This window comes from Leopardus geoffroyi, chromosome E3 (genome assembly GCF_018350155.1).
Source record: "Leopardus geoffroyi isolate Oge1 chromosome E3, O.geoffroyi_Oge1_pat1.0, whole genome shotgun sequence".
Taxonomy (NCBI): Eukaryota; Metazoa; Chordata; class Mammalia; order Carnivora; family Felidae; genus Leopardus; species Leopardus geoffroyi.
This window is the reverse complement of record NC_059340.1, coordinates 1,163,231-1,179,708: the sequence shown is the minus strand read 5'-3', so window position 1 is coordinate 1,179,708 and position 16,478 is coordinate 1,163,231. Positions and strand designations below refer to the sequence as shown.

General features: G+C 63.1%; 1 protein-coding gene and 1 long non-coding RNA gene across 3 annotated transcripts in view; one reads left to right on the top strand and one right to left on the bottom strand.

Annotated features, from left to right (window-relative positions):
- Nucleotides 1-389: 389 nt before the first annotated feature.
- On the bottom strand, nucleotides 390-15,419 carry LOC123589753. Its single transcript, XR_006708450.1, has 4 exons — nucleotides 15,294-15,419; nucleotides 10,710-10,834; nucleotides 10,011-10,323; nucleotides 390-1,229 (listed from the first exon to the last, which is right to left on the bottom strand). It is a non-coding gene; the product is annotated as an uncharacterized LOC123589753 (long non-coding RNA).
- A 24-nt stretch (nucleotides 15,420-15,443) lies between these two features.
- Nucleotides 15,444-16,478, top strand: part of INTS1 (integrator complex subunit 1) — a 29,540-nt gene continuing 28,505 nt past the window's right edge. Inside the window, exons 1-2 of one of the 2 annotated variants that reach the window (XM_045462293.1) lie at nucleotides 15,444-15,813; nucleotides 16,014-16,304. In XM_045462293.1, the coding sequence (XP_045318249.1) occupies nucleotides 15,756-15,813; nucleotides 16,014-16,304 (349 nt within the window). In that variant the 5' untranslated portion in view covers nucleotides 15,444-15,755. The remainder of the gene's footprint in view (nucleotides 15,814-16,013; nucleotides 16,305-16,478) is intronic. The other variant, XM_045462292.1, reaches the window with a different exon arrangement.

The window sequence follows — 16,478 nt, the reverse complement described above, 5'->3', positions numbered from 1 at the left end:
GAACCCCACTGACAGAGAGACCCCTCTGTCAAAATCCAAAACAAACAGAGACCCACCTTGCAAACTCCCTGAACAGATACCACCAGTGTGGTCATACCAACGAAGCTGAAGGTAGTTGACCCAAGTCATTTCTTGATTGTGCCTCTGAAAATCAGAGCAAAGCTTCCTCTCTTTCCCGAGGTCGATGTGAGAGGACCGCTAACCAATTCCCTGCCGTTTAGGAAAATTCTGATACGAAAACCAAACCCTGTGGAGAATGAACCCTGCTTTCTCACCATAGAAGCCGCTCCCTAAGGACACCCCCCGAGCCCCATTCCGTGTTTTGGTTTGAGTGTTCCCGGCTTTGCCAACCGTCTTTTTGGTGTATACACAACAAACTCAACAATGACGGCTTTGGCCATCCGTTGGTTTTATTTACTTCTGTTAGGTAGGGATGTCTGGCGCCTCCCAAGTCACGTGGTCCGCCAGCCCACCAGCGCCACCCCCCCCCCCCCCCCGCCTCCCCAGCACTAGGATGGGAGGCCGAGCCCCTTGACCGGTCCTGGGTCCGTCTTGCAGAAAAAGCGAGCTGCCTCAACGAGGCTGCACGTCTGAGTTCCGGACGAGGAGCGGAGGAAACTCGCCAGGGCTCTGGGGGCGACCACAGGCCTCTGGTGGGCACGGCTGCACCTGCTGAGGGGTGTTCAAGAGCCTCAGTTGCCTTGCGGGGGGGATTCTAGGAAACAGGAGAAAGTGCCAGGAAGTTTGTGGGCCTGTGGTCCACGGTTAGCGCCGCAGCGTGGCTTGGCATTCAGGAAGCCGCCTGGAGAAATGGGCCTCTTCCTGAGCGACCTCGTTCTCACTGGGCGTGCCAGGCCTTGGGGGCTAATCGGGCACACGGGTGTTTGCTGACCGCCTCAACACCGGCCCATCGCTCCACGGTCGATCCCCCACCCCTGCCCCGACGTCCCCTCGGATGTGCAAGGGGCCTCCTCAGAGGAAAGCTGGGGCTGCCGGCCCCTCAGGTTGTGAACGATTTGGTTCCTCGCGTCCAATTTCCCCTATCTGGACCTCAGCGTCTTCTAGAACGTTTGGTTTCTGAGAGCAGCTCCGAGGTTCTCCCACATCAGCTCCCCGAAGGCAGGAAGAGCCGGACCCTGGGCGGCTGGGACGAGGTGGAGGGTGCAGGTGTGACCCGGGCACTCCTCACTGCACAGTCCTGGCCTCAGTTTCCCCAACTGTAAAACGGGCTCAATAAAATGGAAGGTGGGTTTTTCAATGAGTCACGTAGAAACAGCGTGACGGCCATTTACAAAAAGAGGTCCACACCACACATCAGTATTGTACATTTCCAATGGACCAGAGACCTGACGTTTTTAAGAAGAAGCCATCATGGGGCGCCTGGGTGGCGCAGTCGGTGAAGCGTCCGACTTCAGCCAGGTCACGATCTCGCGGTCCGTGAGTTCGAGCCCCGCGTCAGGCTCTGGGCTGATGGCTCAGAGCCTGGAGCCTGTTTCCGATTCTGTGTCTCCCTCTCTCTCTGCCCCTCCCCCGTTCATGCTCTGTCTCTCTCTGTCCCAAAAATAAATAAACGTTGAAAAAAAAAATTAAAAAAAAAAAAAAAAAAGAAGAAGCCATCAAGTGATGAAAACCTTCTGGAAATGGGCTGTGGAAACGCTTGCACAACGAGACCGTACTGGGTGCCACTCAGCTGTGTGCTTAAAAGTGGTGAAAATGGAAATCTTGGGGCGCCTGGGTGGCCCAGTCAGTTAAGCGTCCGACCCTTGGTTTCAGCTCGGGTCATGAGCTCACAGTTCGTGAGTTCACGCCTCACGTCAGGCTTTGCAAGGACAGCCCGGAGCCTGCTTGGGATTCTCTCTCTCTCTCTCTCTCTCTGCCCCTCTCTCCTGCTCACCTGCTCTTTCTGTCTAAAATAAAATAAAATAAACCCCCAGACACACTAAAAAAGATTTAAGGCAAGAATCACCATAAGCGAAGTCACAACACAAAGTATACACTAGGAAAAAATATTGGCAACCCACATCACAAAGGTCTATCCCCCTAATCTACAAAAGGCTCCTAGGATTATAAAAGGAAGCGATAAAAAGGGGGCAGAGGATATGAACAGATCCCTCAGGAAAAAACATAAAATGGCAAACACAGAGAAAGCTGTGTGTGATCAGAGCGGGCACGTTAACACGGTATCGAAATCCCATCTCGCAGCCATCAGAATCCAGAATCAGGCGTCGCCGCCAGGCAAGGCGTGGGGAGCAGGCGGGCGCGGCGGCCGGTGGGGGCGCAGGAGGGGAATCCGGGGGCTCCTTCCCCGGAGACCCGGCCCGTCCCCAGACCCGGCCTCCCCCCTCCCAGGGCTGGCTGCCACAGGTGCACCTGCTCACGTGTGAGACCTGGGGCGTGCGCGGCTCATCGCGGGGGCGCTGGTCGTGACAGCAAAAGGTGAGGCGGCCACGTCCTCGCTAAGGGATCGGCCAGGTGAGCGGCGGGACGCGGGCCCCCGGGCGCCCCACGCGAGGCACACGCCAGGTCACGTGCGCGGGCGCGTGAGTCTCGGGAGCGCCGCGTGAGTGGGTGGCCTGCGCCGCCTGCAGCGCCGGAGGGAGGGAGACCCCCCCCGTGTGTCCGTGTGTCTGTCTGTACCTGCCAGGCGGACGCCGCAGGAAGGACAAGGTCAGAACGAGCGTCCGCCCGCACCAGATAAAGCGCCCGTCGGAGCCCCCGGGGAGCCCCGGCGAGAGGCGCCACCTGCCCCTCGACCAGCTGTGCGCGCGGCCCCGCCCTCCTTCCAGAGAATCACACGTTGGCAGCGCCGCGCGGCGGACTCCGGTGGCCCTGGCGGAGGCCCGGGGAACGGGAGGGACCCCGAGGCCCCGAGTTTGACTCCTCCGGGGGAAGAGGAGAGGCAGGGGCCAGGCCAACTCCAGCCCCCCCCCCCCCCGAGGGGGCACCCTGGCCCCGGAAAGGTGGGGGTTGGACCTCGGACAGCCGGGCCTGGGGGACAAGGTAGGGCGGGCGAGCCGGGCCCTCTGGGAAGTCAGCGGGGCGGGGTGTTTGCGCCCCACGCCCTGTGAGGGGGAAGCCTTTGCAGGCGGATGTTTGCTGACCCGGAACGGATGAGTCATGCGTCAGCGCAGGGCAGGCGGTGCTGGTGCTCGCGACGCCCCTTCCTCGGCCCTCCCGGCCACGACTGCCCCGGAGGATGAAGCTTGGCAGGGGAAGCCCCCCTCCCCGCGCCCGGGGAGCCGGCAGCTCGGCCTCGGCCGGGGTCCACCTGCTCTCAGGGCCCGTCCTCAGCCTCGCTGGGGAGTCTCCAGGGCCTCAGCCGGTCCCCAGCGTGTGCGGGTCCCACCCGTTTCCCTGCAGCGGAGCCCCCCCCCCCAACCCTGGGTCCTCTGCCAGGAAGCAGTGATGGCTACCGGGTGACTTGGGGGTGGCCGAGAGCCGCCGTCTGCTTGTCCCCGGCTCACTTCTGGGGTGGAGGACCGGGTCCGCTCGGCTTGGGGAGGGGCCGGTCTGGAAACCATCTTTCTCCGGCTAGTGGGGGGAGAGGGGCCCCTCCCTCACCGCAGATCCGGAGGGAGCAGAATTTGTCTCCCCGGCGCTCCCCTGGCACTGGGCGGCCGTGTGGCCTTGGGCGGGACGCCCCATCTCCGAGCCTGCCTCCACGTCCCTAAACTGGGAGGAGGACTGCCTGAGGGTCAGACGCAGCGAGCTCTTTGTAAGCTGCCCAACGCTCCCAAACGAAAAGACTCCCGTCGCCGGGATGATGGTATTGAAGAAGTAATAAAGTTGACTTCCATTCAACACCCTGCGAGCAACCGGGTCAAGATTCCTGAAGAACAAACTTCTCCCGACCCCTCCCACCTGCCCCGGGCGGCAGGTCCGTCCTCTCTGCAGTCCGGCGAGGTTCCTGCGGCCTCCTGGTAGAATCTCCAGCCCGTCGGCTGCCAGCAGGCCCCTCAGACAGAGAATGGTCTGGCACCGAATGTGACGAGCGGGACGTGGAAGTCACAGCGGGACAGCATCTTCGCTCGCCCCCAAACGACCGCAGCGGTATCGGTGAGCAGCCTTCGGATTCTCTCGCTCTCGTGCCCCAGACCCCGGGGGAGGTACTTACTGTGGATTCATCAGACCCTTCCGAGGAGCCGGGCACGGGGGCTCTGCCGTCTCCACGTTACGGAGCGTCAGGGAGCCAGGACGGGGGCCTGGACCCTTGTGAGCCGGGGGACTCTGGTTCCGGCGAGAGGCCCGGGCACAGGCATTTATTCTGGTCTTGCCAAACGGAGACAAGCTGAGTGTCCACGCCGGAGGGCGTGGCCCTTACCGGGGCCGGCCGGGAGCCAAGCTCCGTGACCACAGCAAGCTGCACCTTCTGGGGATGCCGGGACGGTGCCTTCCCACCAGGAGCCTGGCCAGACCTTCCCCACGGCCTTGGCCGACGGAGGACGGCGGGCGTTACGTCCGGCGTCGCGAAGGCCGGGTCGCGAAACAAATCGTCGCGTTTTCCCAAACGCCAACCATTTCTCCTGCTCTCCAGCCCCGGCTGGGCGTCGCGCGATTCCGTTCCGTCTCCACAAGGCACCGGCACAGAGCACAGGTGAGGGGCTCCGTCCCCAAGCTGCCCCCATGTCCCCGGACGCCAGTGCAAGCCCCGGGTCCCCAGGCTGCGCACGTTGCTGCCCGGCTGACGACAGATTCAGGGTCAGTAATTCTCTGCGATGGAAGCCATCACAGTGCTGCTCACGATGTGAGAGCGTCACGCGTAGGGTGACAGCGTTACCGTATAGGAAACAGGGCAGGAACAGTCAGAGGAGGACACGCATCAGAGGAGGACACGCATGGACCAGAAAAGAGAAGAGGGACGAGGGCCTTTGCGCCCTGCCCAGGCCGCCGCCCCCGCGGCACATCCTCCACATCCTTGGGTTTGCCCATCGCCCCGGAGCGGCTGCCTCCGCCCCCTCCCTGGGGGCCCAGGCCTCTAATCACGCTGGCCACGGTCACGGCCTTCCCCCGCCCCCGAAGCTGACGGCCCCCCCCACCAGCAGTCACCTCCTGAGCGCAAACTCGGGTAAGGTCAGGGCGGGCTCATCGGGGATGACAAAGACGTTCCCGCCATTCAGGAAACACCAAGGCTTTTAGGAACTCGGGGGGAAGATGGACGTATCTTTCTTATTTTAATGCATCACAGCGCAAAGCAGCTCTGGGAACCCAGAGCCACGTGGTGCGGAGGCCCGAGTCACGAGCAGGTGAGCAGGGACGCTCGAGGACGAGAAGCACCCAGCCGAGCCCCGTCGACCCGGCCGTAACACATCACAGCAGAGGATCCGGTGGAACCGTCGGTTGTAAATGATCGATACCACGAGAAACGCCAATTTGCACCTGACATCAAGATGCCAAGATCTGGACACTCCTTTCTGTGCCTCCACTGAGCCCGAGGTCACTTTGGACCCACCCAACCTGGGACACCTTGTCCCTGACCAGAATGTCTGCACCGAAAGTCAGGGCGCGGGGCGCAGGGCGAGTGTGTGGTGGCACTTTTCTGCGAAGGAAACACAAGCTGCGGCTGCCGTCAGGACACCGCGTGGAATTTCTCGGACGTTTATTTTACATACTTATTTACTTTTAAGAAAAGCGAATGAGGGTCTTTTTCTCATTTCAAACCTACTAATATGCTCTTTGCAGAAAACTTGAACCCCAAACAAGGAAAGAAAACCACGTGTAGGCCCCCCCCCCGCCCCCAATAGGACAGCGTTGGGGACACTTGGAGGGCTTATAGGGACAGTGAGACAAAGTGTGAAGTCAGGTCTGTGCTGTGCAGGGCGGGAGGGCTGCAGTCACTGCTCTGGGTCCCTCCCACCCCACTCCCACTCGGCCCCCGGACCAAGAGAGAAGGAGGGGGCACAGGCCGAGGGACTGTCATCCCCTGAGGAGATGCCGCATCTGGGGGACGAGACTTTCCCCATCCAGGCCACCTTTCGGTCCTGCCTGATGTGGGCTGCGATCTCTACCCAGCCCCATGCCCTTGGCCTCTGCCCCCCCCCCCCCCACTGCTGACCGGTCACAGGGGGTCCCCAAGAGCTCCCACCAAAGAAAGCCTAGGGGTGCCTGGGGGGCTCAGCTGGTTAAACGTCCAACTCTCGACTTCGGCTCAGGTCATGATCTCACTGTTTGTGAGTTCCAGCCCCGCGTCGGGCTCTGTGCTGACAGCTCAGAGCCTGGAGCTGCTTCCGATTCTGTGTCTCACATTCTCTCTGCCTCTCTCTCTCTCAAATAAATAAATATATTTTTTTAATTAAAAAAAAGAAACACAAAAAACAAAGAAACCCTACGTCCCCTCTGCAGCTTCAGCCTTTCCAGGGGAAACTTTGGAATGTGGGTGAGGTGCTAGCTGGGAGTGTGTCGCCGGGCTAAGGGACTCCCTACTCCTTAGTCCACGGCCCTGCTTGCACTGGTTCCTAAACTGTGTCCCCCAGAAGCCCCGGGTCCCACAGAGACAAGCCATGCAGAGGGGCCCCGGGGGCACCCAGCTTTCATCTGCCCTGCCCTTTGTGGCTGACACGAGCGTGCCCCCTCAAAGGCTTGCGGGGGTGGGGAGACCACAGCCGGCTCCCCTGCGTTTTCACCCCGGAGCCCAGAGCTGGGCGGCCCCGAACTCAGCCTCAGCCTGGGTCCCAGGAGTGTGGGCATGCGGGGTGGGGTCTCCAGAGCGTGAGCTGCTGAGCCCTGGGACATCAGCATGTGACGTCGAGGGCCTCTACCCTGACCCTAATTGAGGACAAAGGGAAACTGAGGCCCGGCCAGAGGGGCACAGTTGCCATGGGACCAGGCGCGTTCCCCGCAGCGACTCTTTGCTCTGCGCACCCGGGGTCCCGGAGAAACTGCTCTCTGCCACCACCAGTGTTTCCTCCCGGCAGCACGTTTGGGTGCCAGGTGCCTGGACCCCAGTCCTGCTTCCTCTGCCCCCCCCCCGAACACTTGGGGGTGCCCGCAGGTGAGAAACCCAGGACTCGGGGCCTCCCGGGGTCAGAGAGCTCGGATTCCCGTGCCTGTTCCTGCGGCTGCTTGCTCCCTTCCCGTGACGGGGGACTCATTTCCTCGTGAGCCAGCCCGTTCTATTTTCAGACAATTGTTGGAAAGTACTTCCCGCCTCCAGCCAGAGGCTGCCTCCCCGGAGCTTCCGCTCGCTGCCCGGCCGAGTCTCAGATATCACACCGCTCGGCCCGGCTGCCAGGGCCCCGGCCTTCCTGGGCACTGGCAGAGCGGGTCCCTACGGCCCCCTCGCACGCAGCCCTCCAGCCTCACCGCAGGGGCGTCTCGCGGGAGGATTCCGGCATCCCATGCTCTGCAACGGACTGTTCGCAGGCAGAGGAAATTCCAGAAACCTCCGCCTGAGCGTAGACGGGTCTCCGAACTTGCCCCAGCCCCCCCTCCCCCGGAGCACACGGGCATCTAGGTCCTGATAACCGCTGACTCATGGCTTTGAGACTCAGGCACCAGCCTGGTGGGGCTTCCGGCAGGGGTGAAGCAGTTTCTAAATTTAGTGGACGAGGTAGTTGGGAACCGACCGGCGCCCCGGGGAGCCCTGGGTCTCCTCTCCCCGTCCCCCCGCCCAGAGTGCCGGGAAGGGCCAGGCCTGGGCTGGGGCTGGGGACGCTGACCGGCCCGGGCCCCAGCTGCTTCCTGGCCCGGAGGCAGTTAGGCCACAGGCAGCTGCGGGCCTGCCACTCTCACCGTCTCCCCTGGGGGGCTGGCAGGTCCCTGTTTACCTCCGTCCCTCCCTCACCCTGCGGCCACCCAGCCTGGCATTTCAGCTTCTGGGAGGAGCTGCCCGTCTGGTCCCTGCTGCAGGGAATGCCCCCCTCCCCACCCCCGGCCTTCGTGTCATCCGTACCACCAGTCGCCAGGTCAGGGCCAGGTGTGGGTACGGTTCTCGCCACGACCCTGGGACGCGGTAAAGATTAACGCGTCTGCCCCCCTGACGCGCCCCTCAGGCCTGCCCTCCTGACGCTCCTGGCTTCCCTGACCGGGACCTCGCCCTGTGGGTGCTGTTTCTTGGTCCTGGCGGGTGGCCCTTGGATGCAGCAGGAGGCCGCAAGGACAGTGGTGCAGGCCACCCACTGGGGGACGAACAGCGGTTCAGCAGTGACAGGAGGTTGTCAGGTGCCAGCTAGGTCCAGGGGCATTGGGGCCGTGGGTGCGGGGGTGAAGGAAGAAGGCCACACAAGCGAAGACCGGTGATGGATAAGGGCGGCTATGGGAGGGGGTCTCTGATGTGGGAGTGGGAGTGGGGGGGGCGCTCCTGATGTGGGAGTGGGGGGCTCCTGACATGGGGGGCTCCTGACGTGGGAGTGGGGGGCTCTGATGTAGGAGTGGGAGTGGGGGGGGCTCTGATGTGGGGGGGCTCCTGACGTGGGAGTGGGGGGCTCCTGACATGGGGGGCTCCTGATGTGGGAGTGGGGGGCTCCTGACATGGGAGTGGGGGAGCTCTGATGTGGGGGGCTCCTGGTGTGGGAGTGGGGGGGCTCTGATGTAGGAGTGGGAGTGGGGGGGGCTCTGATGTAGGAGTGGGAGTGGGGGGGGCTCCTGACATGGGGGGGTCCTGATGTGGGAGTGGGGGGCTCCTGACGTGGGAGTGGGGGGGCTCTGATGTGGGGGGCTCCTGATGTGGGAGTGGGGGGGCTCTGATGTAGGAGTGGGAGTGGGGGGGCTCCTGACATGGGGGGGCTCCTGACATGGGGGGCTCCTGACGTGGGAGTGGGGGGGCTCTGATGTGGGGGGCTCTGATGTGGGGGGCTCCTGACGTGGGAGTGGGGGGGCTCCTGATGTGGGAGTGCGGGGGCTCTGATGTAGGAGTGGGAGTGGGGGGGCTCCTGACATGGGGGGGTCCTGACGTGGGAGTGGGGGGCTCCTGACGTGGGAGTGGGGGGGGCTCTGATGTGGGGGGCTCTGATGTGGGGGGCTCCTGACGTGGGAGTGGGGGGCTCCTGATGTGGGAGTGCGGGGGCTCTGATGTAGGAGTGGGAGTGGGGGGGCTCCTGACATGGGGGGGGTCCTGATGTGGGAGTGGGGGGCTCCTGACGTGGGAGTGCAGGGGCTCTGATGTAGGAGTGGGAGTGGGGGGGGGCTCCTGACATGGGGGGATCCTGATGTGGGAGTGGGGGGCTCCTGACGTGGGAGTGGGGGGGCTCTGATGTGGGGGGCTCCTGGTGTGGGAGTGGGGGGGGCTCTGATGTAGGAGTGGGAGTGGGGGGGCTCCTGACATGGGGGGGTCCTGATGTGGGAGTGGGGGGCTCCTGTTGTGAGAGTGGGGGGGGCTCTGATGTGGGGGGCTCCTGACGTGGGAGTGGGGGGGGCTCCTGACGTGGCAGTGCGGGGGCTCTGATGTAGGAGTGGGAGTGGGGGGGCTCCTGACATGGGAAACGGCAAGAGCAGAGTCCAGAGAGCAGAGCCCCACGAGGCGCCGGCACGTGGCAGCCAGGGACACACGCCCACCCTCCCCGGGCAGTGGCCCGACACAGTTGGGCCACATTTGGAAGCGGTCTTTGGCGGTCTGAGGAAGGTAAGGGTCTGAGATCACCCTGGATTGGGGCAGCCCTCAGCCACGGCTGAGGGGAAGACACGGACGCCGAGGCCACGGAAAGAGGCGGCAAGGGCTGGGGATGCCAGCTCCTCCCTGAGTGAGCGATGAGCGCCGGCTTCCGCCAGGAGCCGGAGGGACGCGGAAGGACCCTCCCCCGGAGCCGGAGGGGGAGTGCGGCCCTGACACCTTGACCTCCGACTCGGGCCCCCCCGCACCTGCAGAGAATACTCCCCCGCGGTTTGGGCCTCGGTCTGTGGCGTTTGCCACGGCAGCCCCAGGACGCGACACAGTGCGTCTCAGGGAGGCACCTGTGTTGGCACCCACGGGAGGCCGTGGAAGGCAGACCCCTGGGCCCGGCCCAGGCCCCTGCACTCGGTTCTGGGACGGGGCCGCCTCAGAGTCCCCCGCGAGCCCTCCCCCCCCCCCCACAAACCGCGGCGGAGTCCGGGGTGCAGCTTCTGTGGCCGACGCAGTAGCAGAAGAGCAGCACGGCCTGCCGGGGGAGGGAACCCGGAGGGCTCCTCGGAGGAAGGGGTGGAGCTGGGAGGTTTTGAGAGAGAAGAGGGGCGTGTGTTTCCGGGGGTCCTGCAGGCAGCACGCGGTGGCGGGTCCTGGGCGGGGAGGTCTGCAGGACCTGGGCAGAGGCGGTCCCCCTGCGCCGGGACCCCGGGACCCCCCACGGGCGAGCTTCTTCGTCAAAGAAAACCGCCTCCAGGGTGGTCAAGCCAGAGCCTGCGTCTCCAATCCTGGGTCAGAGGTCAGAGGTCGGGCACAGCCCACTTTCCGCCGGCTCTCGCCAGCCGTCCCATCTCCCCCCCCCCGCGCGCGGTTGGCACTGGGCAGAACCTCGGCAGACTCGGGAGTCTGGCTCTGCTTTGGCCCTTCTTGCCCTCCTCCCGGCCCCTGCCGCCTGCATCGGCCCGCTCCGCCCGCCCGGGGAAGCTGGGAGGAGGCTCTTCCCCTACGCTCCCCGGGGCGGCCTGGAAGGGCAGGTGGGGAAGCTGGCAGCCGTCGGTGGGAGCAGACGCGGAGCCCCAGCCCCCTGCCCGGGGCGCGCCCGGCACCGGCCCCTCTCCCGTGACCTGCCTCCCCTCCGTCTCTCCTCCCACCCGCCCAGCCCAGCCGTCTGTACCAAACAACCTCCACACTCGGTGGCTTCGAAAAGTAAGGACAAGCTTCGCTCACGATGGAGTCGCGTCAGAAGACGACAAGCCAGCCTCGCGGGACCCCACTGTCCAGATCTGGAGTGTCTTGTGCCTGCGATAAATAATGACAGTGAAGGATCGAATCTGCTGGATGAGGAATCCTCGAGTCCATCGTCAGGGGAAGGTCATGGGCCAGCGCTGGGGGCGGGGGTGGGGGGGGAGGGGAGGGGAGGGGAGGGAGGGCAGCTCTCCCCGACATAGGACGAGGACGCAGGAGGAGGAGGCAAGCACAGAAGTGCCTCCCGCCAACTGTGGTCATCCTGACGGCGTCGGGCACAGGTCAGCAAGGAAGCTGAAACTGAGTGGCTGAACGTTTGGAGGGTGAAAGATGGGAGAAATCCGGCAGACACCCCTCGAACCAAGTAATCAAGTTATTGCCAGGAGTGAGATAAGTTACACTTAAGGTCACGTGACTACTGATGGGGAAGAAGTTAGCGTCTCTGCACTATCCCTGCCAGAAATGTGTAACCTGAGCCTAATTGTGAGCCAGCAGACAAGCCCGAATTGGGGGGAATTCTACACAGTAACAGGCCTGGACCCTTGCAAAATGTCAATGTCGGGGCACCTGGGTGGTTCGGTCAGTTGAGTGTCTGACTCTTGATTTCTGCTTAGGTCACGATCCCAGGGCGGTGGGATTGAGTCCTATGTTGGGCTCTGCACTGAGCATTGAGCCTGATTGGGATTTTCTCTCTCTCTCTCTCTCTCTGCCTTCCTTCCCAGCTTGCTCTCTCTCTTTCTCGCTCTAAAATTAAAAGAAAGAAAGAGAGAAAGAAAGAAAGAGAGAAAGAAAAAAGCCAATGTCGTGAATTACCCAGGAGGGCTCAGGGACTATTCCAGAAGAAAGGCTACAAGGGTGGGGGTGGGGGGATAGGGCCATGGAACGCAATGCAGAATTTTGGATTGTCTCTGCCCTAAAGATATTGCTGGAACAGTGGATGGGGGCTTGATAAAGCCATAGATTAATGAAAAGCATTGCTTTGATGTTAACGTCTTGATGTTGACAATAGTGTGGTTATTGCATAAAACAATTCCTGTTTTCAGGAAATACACACTCAAGCATTTACGGGTGAAGAGGAATCTTCTACTCATTCTTAGATGGTTCAGGAAAAAATTATGAATGGACGGACAGAAAGGGATAGAGCAGAGACAATGTTCAGGGATTCAGGATGAAGGCTGTCTAGTACTCGGAACTATTCTTGCAAATTCTGACAACACGTCCCCCGACTTGTTTTTTTTTTTTTTTAATTTTTTTTTCTACGTTTTTTTATTTATTTTTGGGACAGAGAGAGACAGAGCATGAACGGGGGAGGGGCAGAGAGAGAGGGAGACACAGAATCGGAAACAGGCTCCAGGCTCCGAGCCATCAGCCCAGAGCCCGATGCGGGGCTCGAACTCACGGACCGCGAGATCGTGACCTGGCCGAAGTTGGACGCTTAACCGACTGCGCCACCCAGGCGCCCCCCGACTTGTTTTAAAAGATTCCTTTTTTGTTGTTTATTTATTTTGAGAGAGAGAGAGAGAGAGACAGAGCATGCAAGCGAAGGCGGGGCAGAGGGAGACAGAGAATCCCAGGCAGGCTCTGTGCCATCAGTGCAGAGCCCGATGTGGGGCTTGAACCCACGAATCGTGAGATCATCAAGTGTGCTGAACCCAAGTTGGACACTTACTGAATGAGCCACCCGGGCGGCCCTCAAATTTTATTTAGGCTTCGGGGGCTTAAAAGAACAACGGTCACCACCTTGCCCGAGGGTCTGCACTCTGGGCAGGGCAGCAGCAGTGGTCTGTCTCTGCACCCCCCCACCCCCCCCCCCCGCCCCGTCAGGTGGCACAGTGGCTGAGTCACAGCTTGGAGCTCAGCAGGAGCGGCGGGCGGGTTCCAGGAGCCGCCATCCCAGCGACGGGGAGGGAAGCGGGCACGGCAGGCTCCAGAGCGGGCACAGAGGCTGGCGTCTCAGACAACTTTGTTTCAAAACCTCACTGCCCTCCAAAACTATGTAACTGTGTGAGAACAAGGCAACGCTAATCAGCTGGATTGTAATAATCGCTTCGCAAAGCGTACATGTGTCAAACGTCGCACGTCGTACCTTAAATACCCACAAATTTTGGCGATTATACATCAGTGGGGTTGGAGAAAAATAAGTTTTTCCTGGCTCTTTTCTCGATAACTTTATTGGGCTACAAACCATAACATTTACCATTTTGAAGTGTATGATTTGGAGGCTTTTGGTGTTTTCACGCATTGTGCATCCAGAGCCACCCTCAAATTCCAGGCGTTTCTATCACCTGGAGAGAAACCCTGTGCCCGCTCAGCAGCACCCCCCCCCCACTGCCCTCCCCACCCCCAGCGCCCGCTAATCTGCCTTCCGTCTCTGGGGATTTGCCTGTCCTGGGTTTTTCATATCAATGGAACCAGACAACGTGTGCTCTTTCGTGCGTGGCATGTTTTCGAGCTTCTTCGTGTCGTGGATCGTGCTTCCTTCCTTTTTATGGCTGAATAGTATTCCACCATGGGGACAGACCACTCTCTGTTTATCCGTTCATCTGTTGCTGGACGTTTGTTTCTACCTTCTGCCTGCTGTGAACAGTGTTGCCGGGAACATGGGTGTGCAAGGCATTTATCTGAGCATTTCCAGTTCTCTGGGGTGCACGCTTGGGAGCACTCTGGCAGGGCCCCGTGGCAGCCCGGCCCCTTCCCGCCGCCGGGCCACATCTTGGCCAGCACTTGTTGGTGTCTGTCCTTGCCGGGTGCAGCGGCCGCCCTTCCGCTCTGAGCCCTACTCCGTGCCCACGCTGAGGACCGAGGACCAGGCGGTGACCCTGTGCTCCCAGCCCACGCACAGGGCGCCGGCCTGGGGTCCTGGTGTTCCCTCAGGGCGGGGACTGAACGTGGGGGGCTGCGGGCAGGTGCGGCTGGCACACCGCCAGGCCTCCGGCGGCCTCTGCACTGTGAGTCACGGCCACCTGCTGGAATGAGGGCCCACGTCCCTCTCCCACCCCAGAAAAGCAGGTGCGCTCCTGCTGTGGGCAGAAGGAGGGCTTCGGACGGGGTCTCGGCTGCGGTGGCTACGGCGTGGTACCAGGTGGGGGCCAAAGAGCAAACATTTCCTCATCATGGTTCTGGAGGCCGGGAGTCCAAGATCTGGGTGCCGCAGCCCTGGTGTCTGGTGGGAGCCCGCCTCCCGGCTTGCAGACGGCGCCTTGTCGGGTCCTCATCTTGGGGGGCTGGGGAAGGAGTGGGGGAAAAGTCTCCCAGCTCCGGGCGCTTCTTATAACGGCACCAATCCCAGGACCGGGGCTCCACCCTCCGGCCCTGGCCCTTAGAGCCTTCCCCTGCTGAGGGCAGGGCCCGGGCTGCCAAGCTCCCGGGACCTCCCGGCCGCTTCCTGGGGCCCGTGGTTCTGAGTAAGGACAACGACCACGGCAGGGAGCGTGGTGCCTCTTTGGGGGGGGGGGGGGCGCTACGGGGCACCGGGCACCTCCCATGGGCTTTCTGAGTTATACCCTCCACTGCCCTTGGCAAGGTGACCCCACTGCTGCCTCCCTCCCCTGGCAGAAGGGCCCCCACTGGCCACGCCAGGGGGCACGGCTCTGGGCTCCCAGTAGAGCCCCCCCCCCCGTGACAAAGGATCCTCGCTCGTGCCCGCTGTGCCCACTGGTTCTACCGGCCACCGCTGACAGAGGGACCCCCGGTGGGGCCAGCAAGGCCCCTGCCCCCTGCCCCCTGCTTTAGAGCATTCGCTAAACGGCTTGCAGTGGTGAGCCCTCCTGTGTCCCTGAGACACACGTGGGGACCCACAGCCATTCCTGTGAACGTGACCGTCACGAGGGTGGGCCCGTCTCCCCCGTCCGGTCACTGCCCGCCTGCGGACACAGCTGGCTACGCATCCACACTGACTGACCGCCCTTTGCCGGTCTTCACCTGGGCCCCACTGCCTCCTCCTCCCCTGAGGCTCGGCCCTTCCCTACCTGCAGCCGCCACCGAGGAAGGTCCCTTAACTGCAGACCGCTGCTTTGCCAAAGCTCAGGCCCGGTAGGAGCGCCGCGCTCGGGGTTCCCACAGCCTGTCCCTTCACGCCAGGCCGCCCACTCTACAGAGGAAGGCACCCGGCTGGCCAGTGAGACTGTGGGCCGGGCAGTCGCTCCGGCCTCGTTCGTTCGTGGTGCAGGGTGGGGCTGCGACCGGAGACCCGAGGACCGCACTTTGACCCCTGATAGGAGCGGGGGCGTGGGGTTTCGTCGCCATGGAGCCTCACTCCGGGAGGGTGGACACGTCCTCTGCCATCAAAAGGCCTGGGAGAGGCAGCAGAGCCCCACTGTGCAGGCGGGGAAACTGAGGCTGGGATCCCCGCTGCAGACGTGCCCATTCGCAGCCCTGGGCTCCCTCTTCGACCCGACGCGGGCATCCCAGAAACCTGGCCTCTGACAGCCAAACGGGAGGGCAGGACCCTGAAGGTGCAGCACCTCCGGTTCCGAGTCCCCGCGACCCCCTCCCTGAACCGCGTCACCCTCACCTGCAGAGGGCACGTGCCAGTCAGGTCGGCGGCAGCGAGGTTCGGCCGGCCTCCCGCCGCCAGAGGGCGCTGCAAGCACCGCGCAGGCGCCTCCCGCCCAACCCGTGCTGTTTTGCTTCCGGTTGTTCTGGCAGTCGTGGTGCCGAGGGTGGCAAGGGTGGCTTCCGGTTCCGGGACGGCCGTGGCTGGGGCGCCGAGGCGGTTCGCTGGGCGGGTGGTGTGTGGGCCGGGCCGCGGCTGCCGGCGGTACCGATCCCTCCCCGGCGGATCCGAGGCGGGGCCCGCGCGGCCCCCGAGTCGCTCCGCCCTGCGGGGCCGCGGCCCCTTCGCCCGCAGGCCCCAGCCCCGGACGGCCCGGGCGCGAATGAATGAATGAGCGAGCGAGGGGGACGGCGGATCGGCGCCGGCCTTCTCCTCGGGTGACACCGCGGCGGCGAGGAGCAGCGCGGGGAGGGGGACAGAATGAACCGGGCCAAGCCCGCGACGGTCCGCAGGCCCAGCGCGGCGGCCAAGCCCTCAGGTGTGGGCTTCTGCCTGCGGCCCGGGTTCCCGGGCGTCGGGTCTGGAACGGTGTCCCTGGGCGGATGGGCCGGCTGCGACCGCCTCCGGGAGGCGGACTCCCTCTCGGGGCACACCCGAGGCTGCAGAGAAGCAGCTGAGGATCTCGCTTCCCCGCCACCATAGTAAAGGTGCACGTGTCCCCATCTCCCCTCTCTGCAGGGCACCCTCCGCCGGGAGACTTCATTGCTCTGGGCTCAAAGGGTCAGGCCAATGAATCGAAAACGGCGTCCACCCTGCTGAAGCCTGCCCCTTCCGGCCTGCCTTCGGAGCGCAAGCGGGACGCAGCAGCCGCTTTGGCCGGTGCCTCAGCGCTGACCGGCCTCACCAAACGCCCCAAACTCTCCTCCACACCCCCTCTGAGTGCCCTGGGGCGCCTGGCTGAGGCTGCAGTCGCGGAAAAACGCGCTATCTCTCCGTCGATTAAAGAACCGTCTGTGGTCCCGATCGAAGGTAAAGCCGGTGTCCGGACTTGGCGGAGAGCAGGCCCCACAGCTCGTCTGCCGGGGGCTCAGGGGAGGCCACTTCCAGGCTTAGCGTGGGTGCGGCACAGGCGGAAGGGTGGAGAGGAGTCCTCTGCGAGTTTGTTCCCCAAAGCGCTTCTCACGCAGGTGCCTCCACCCGCCT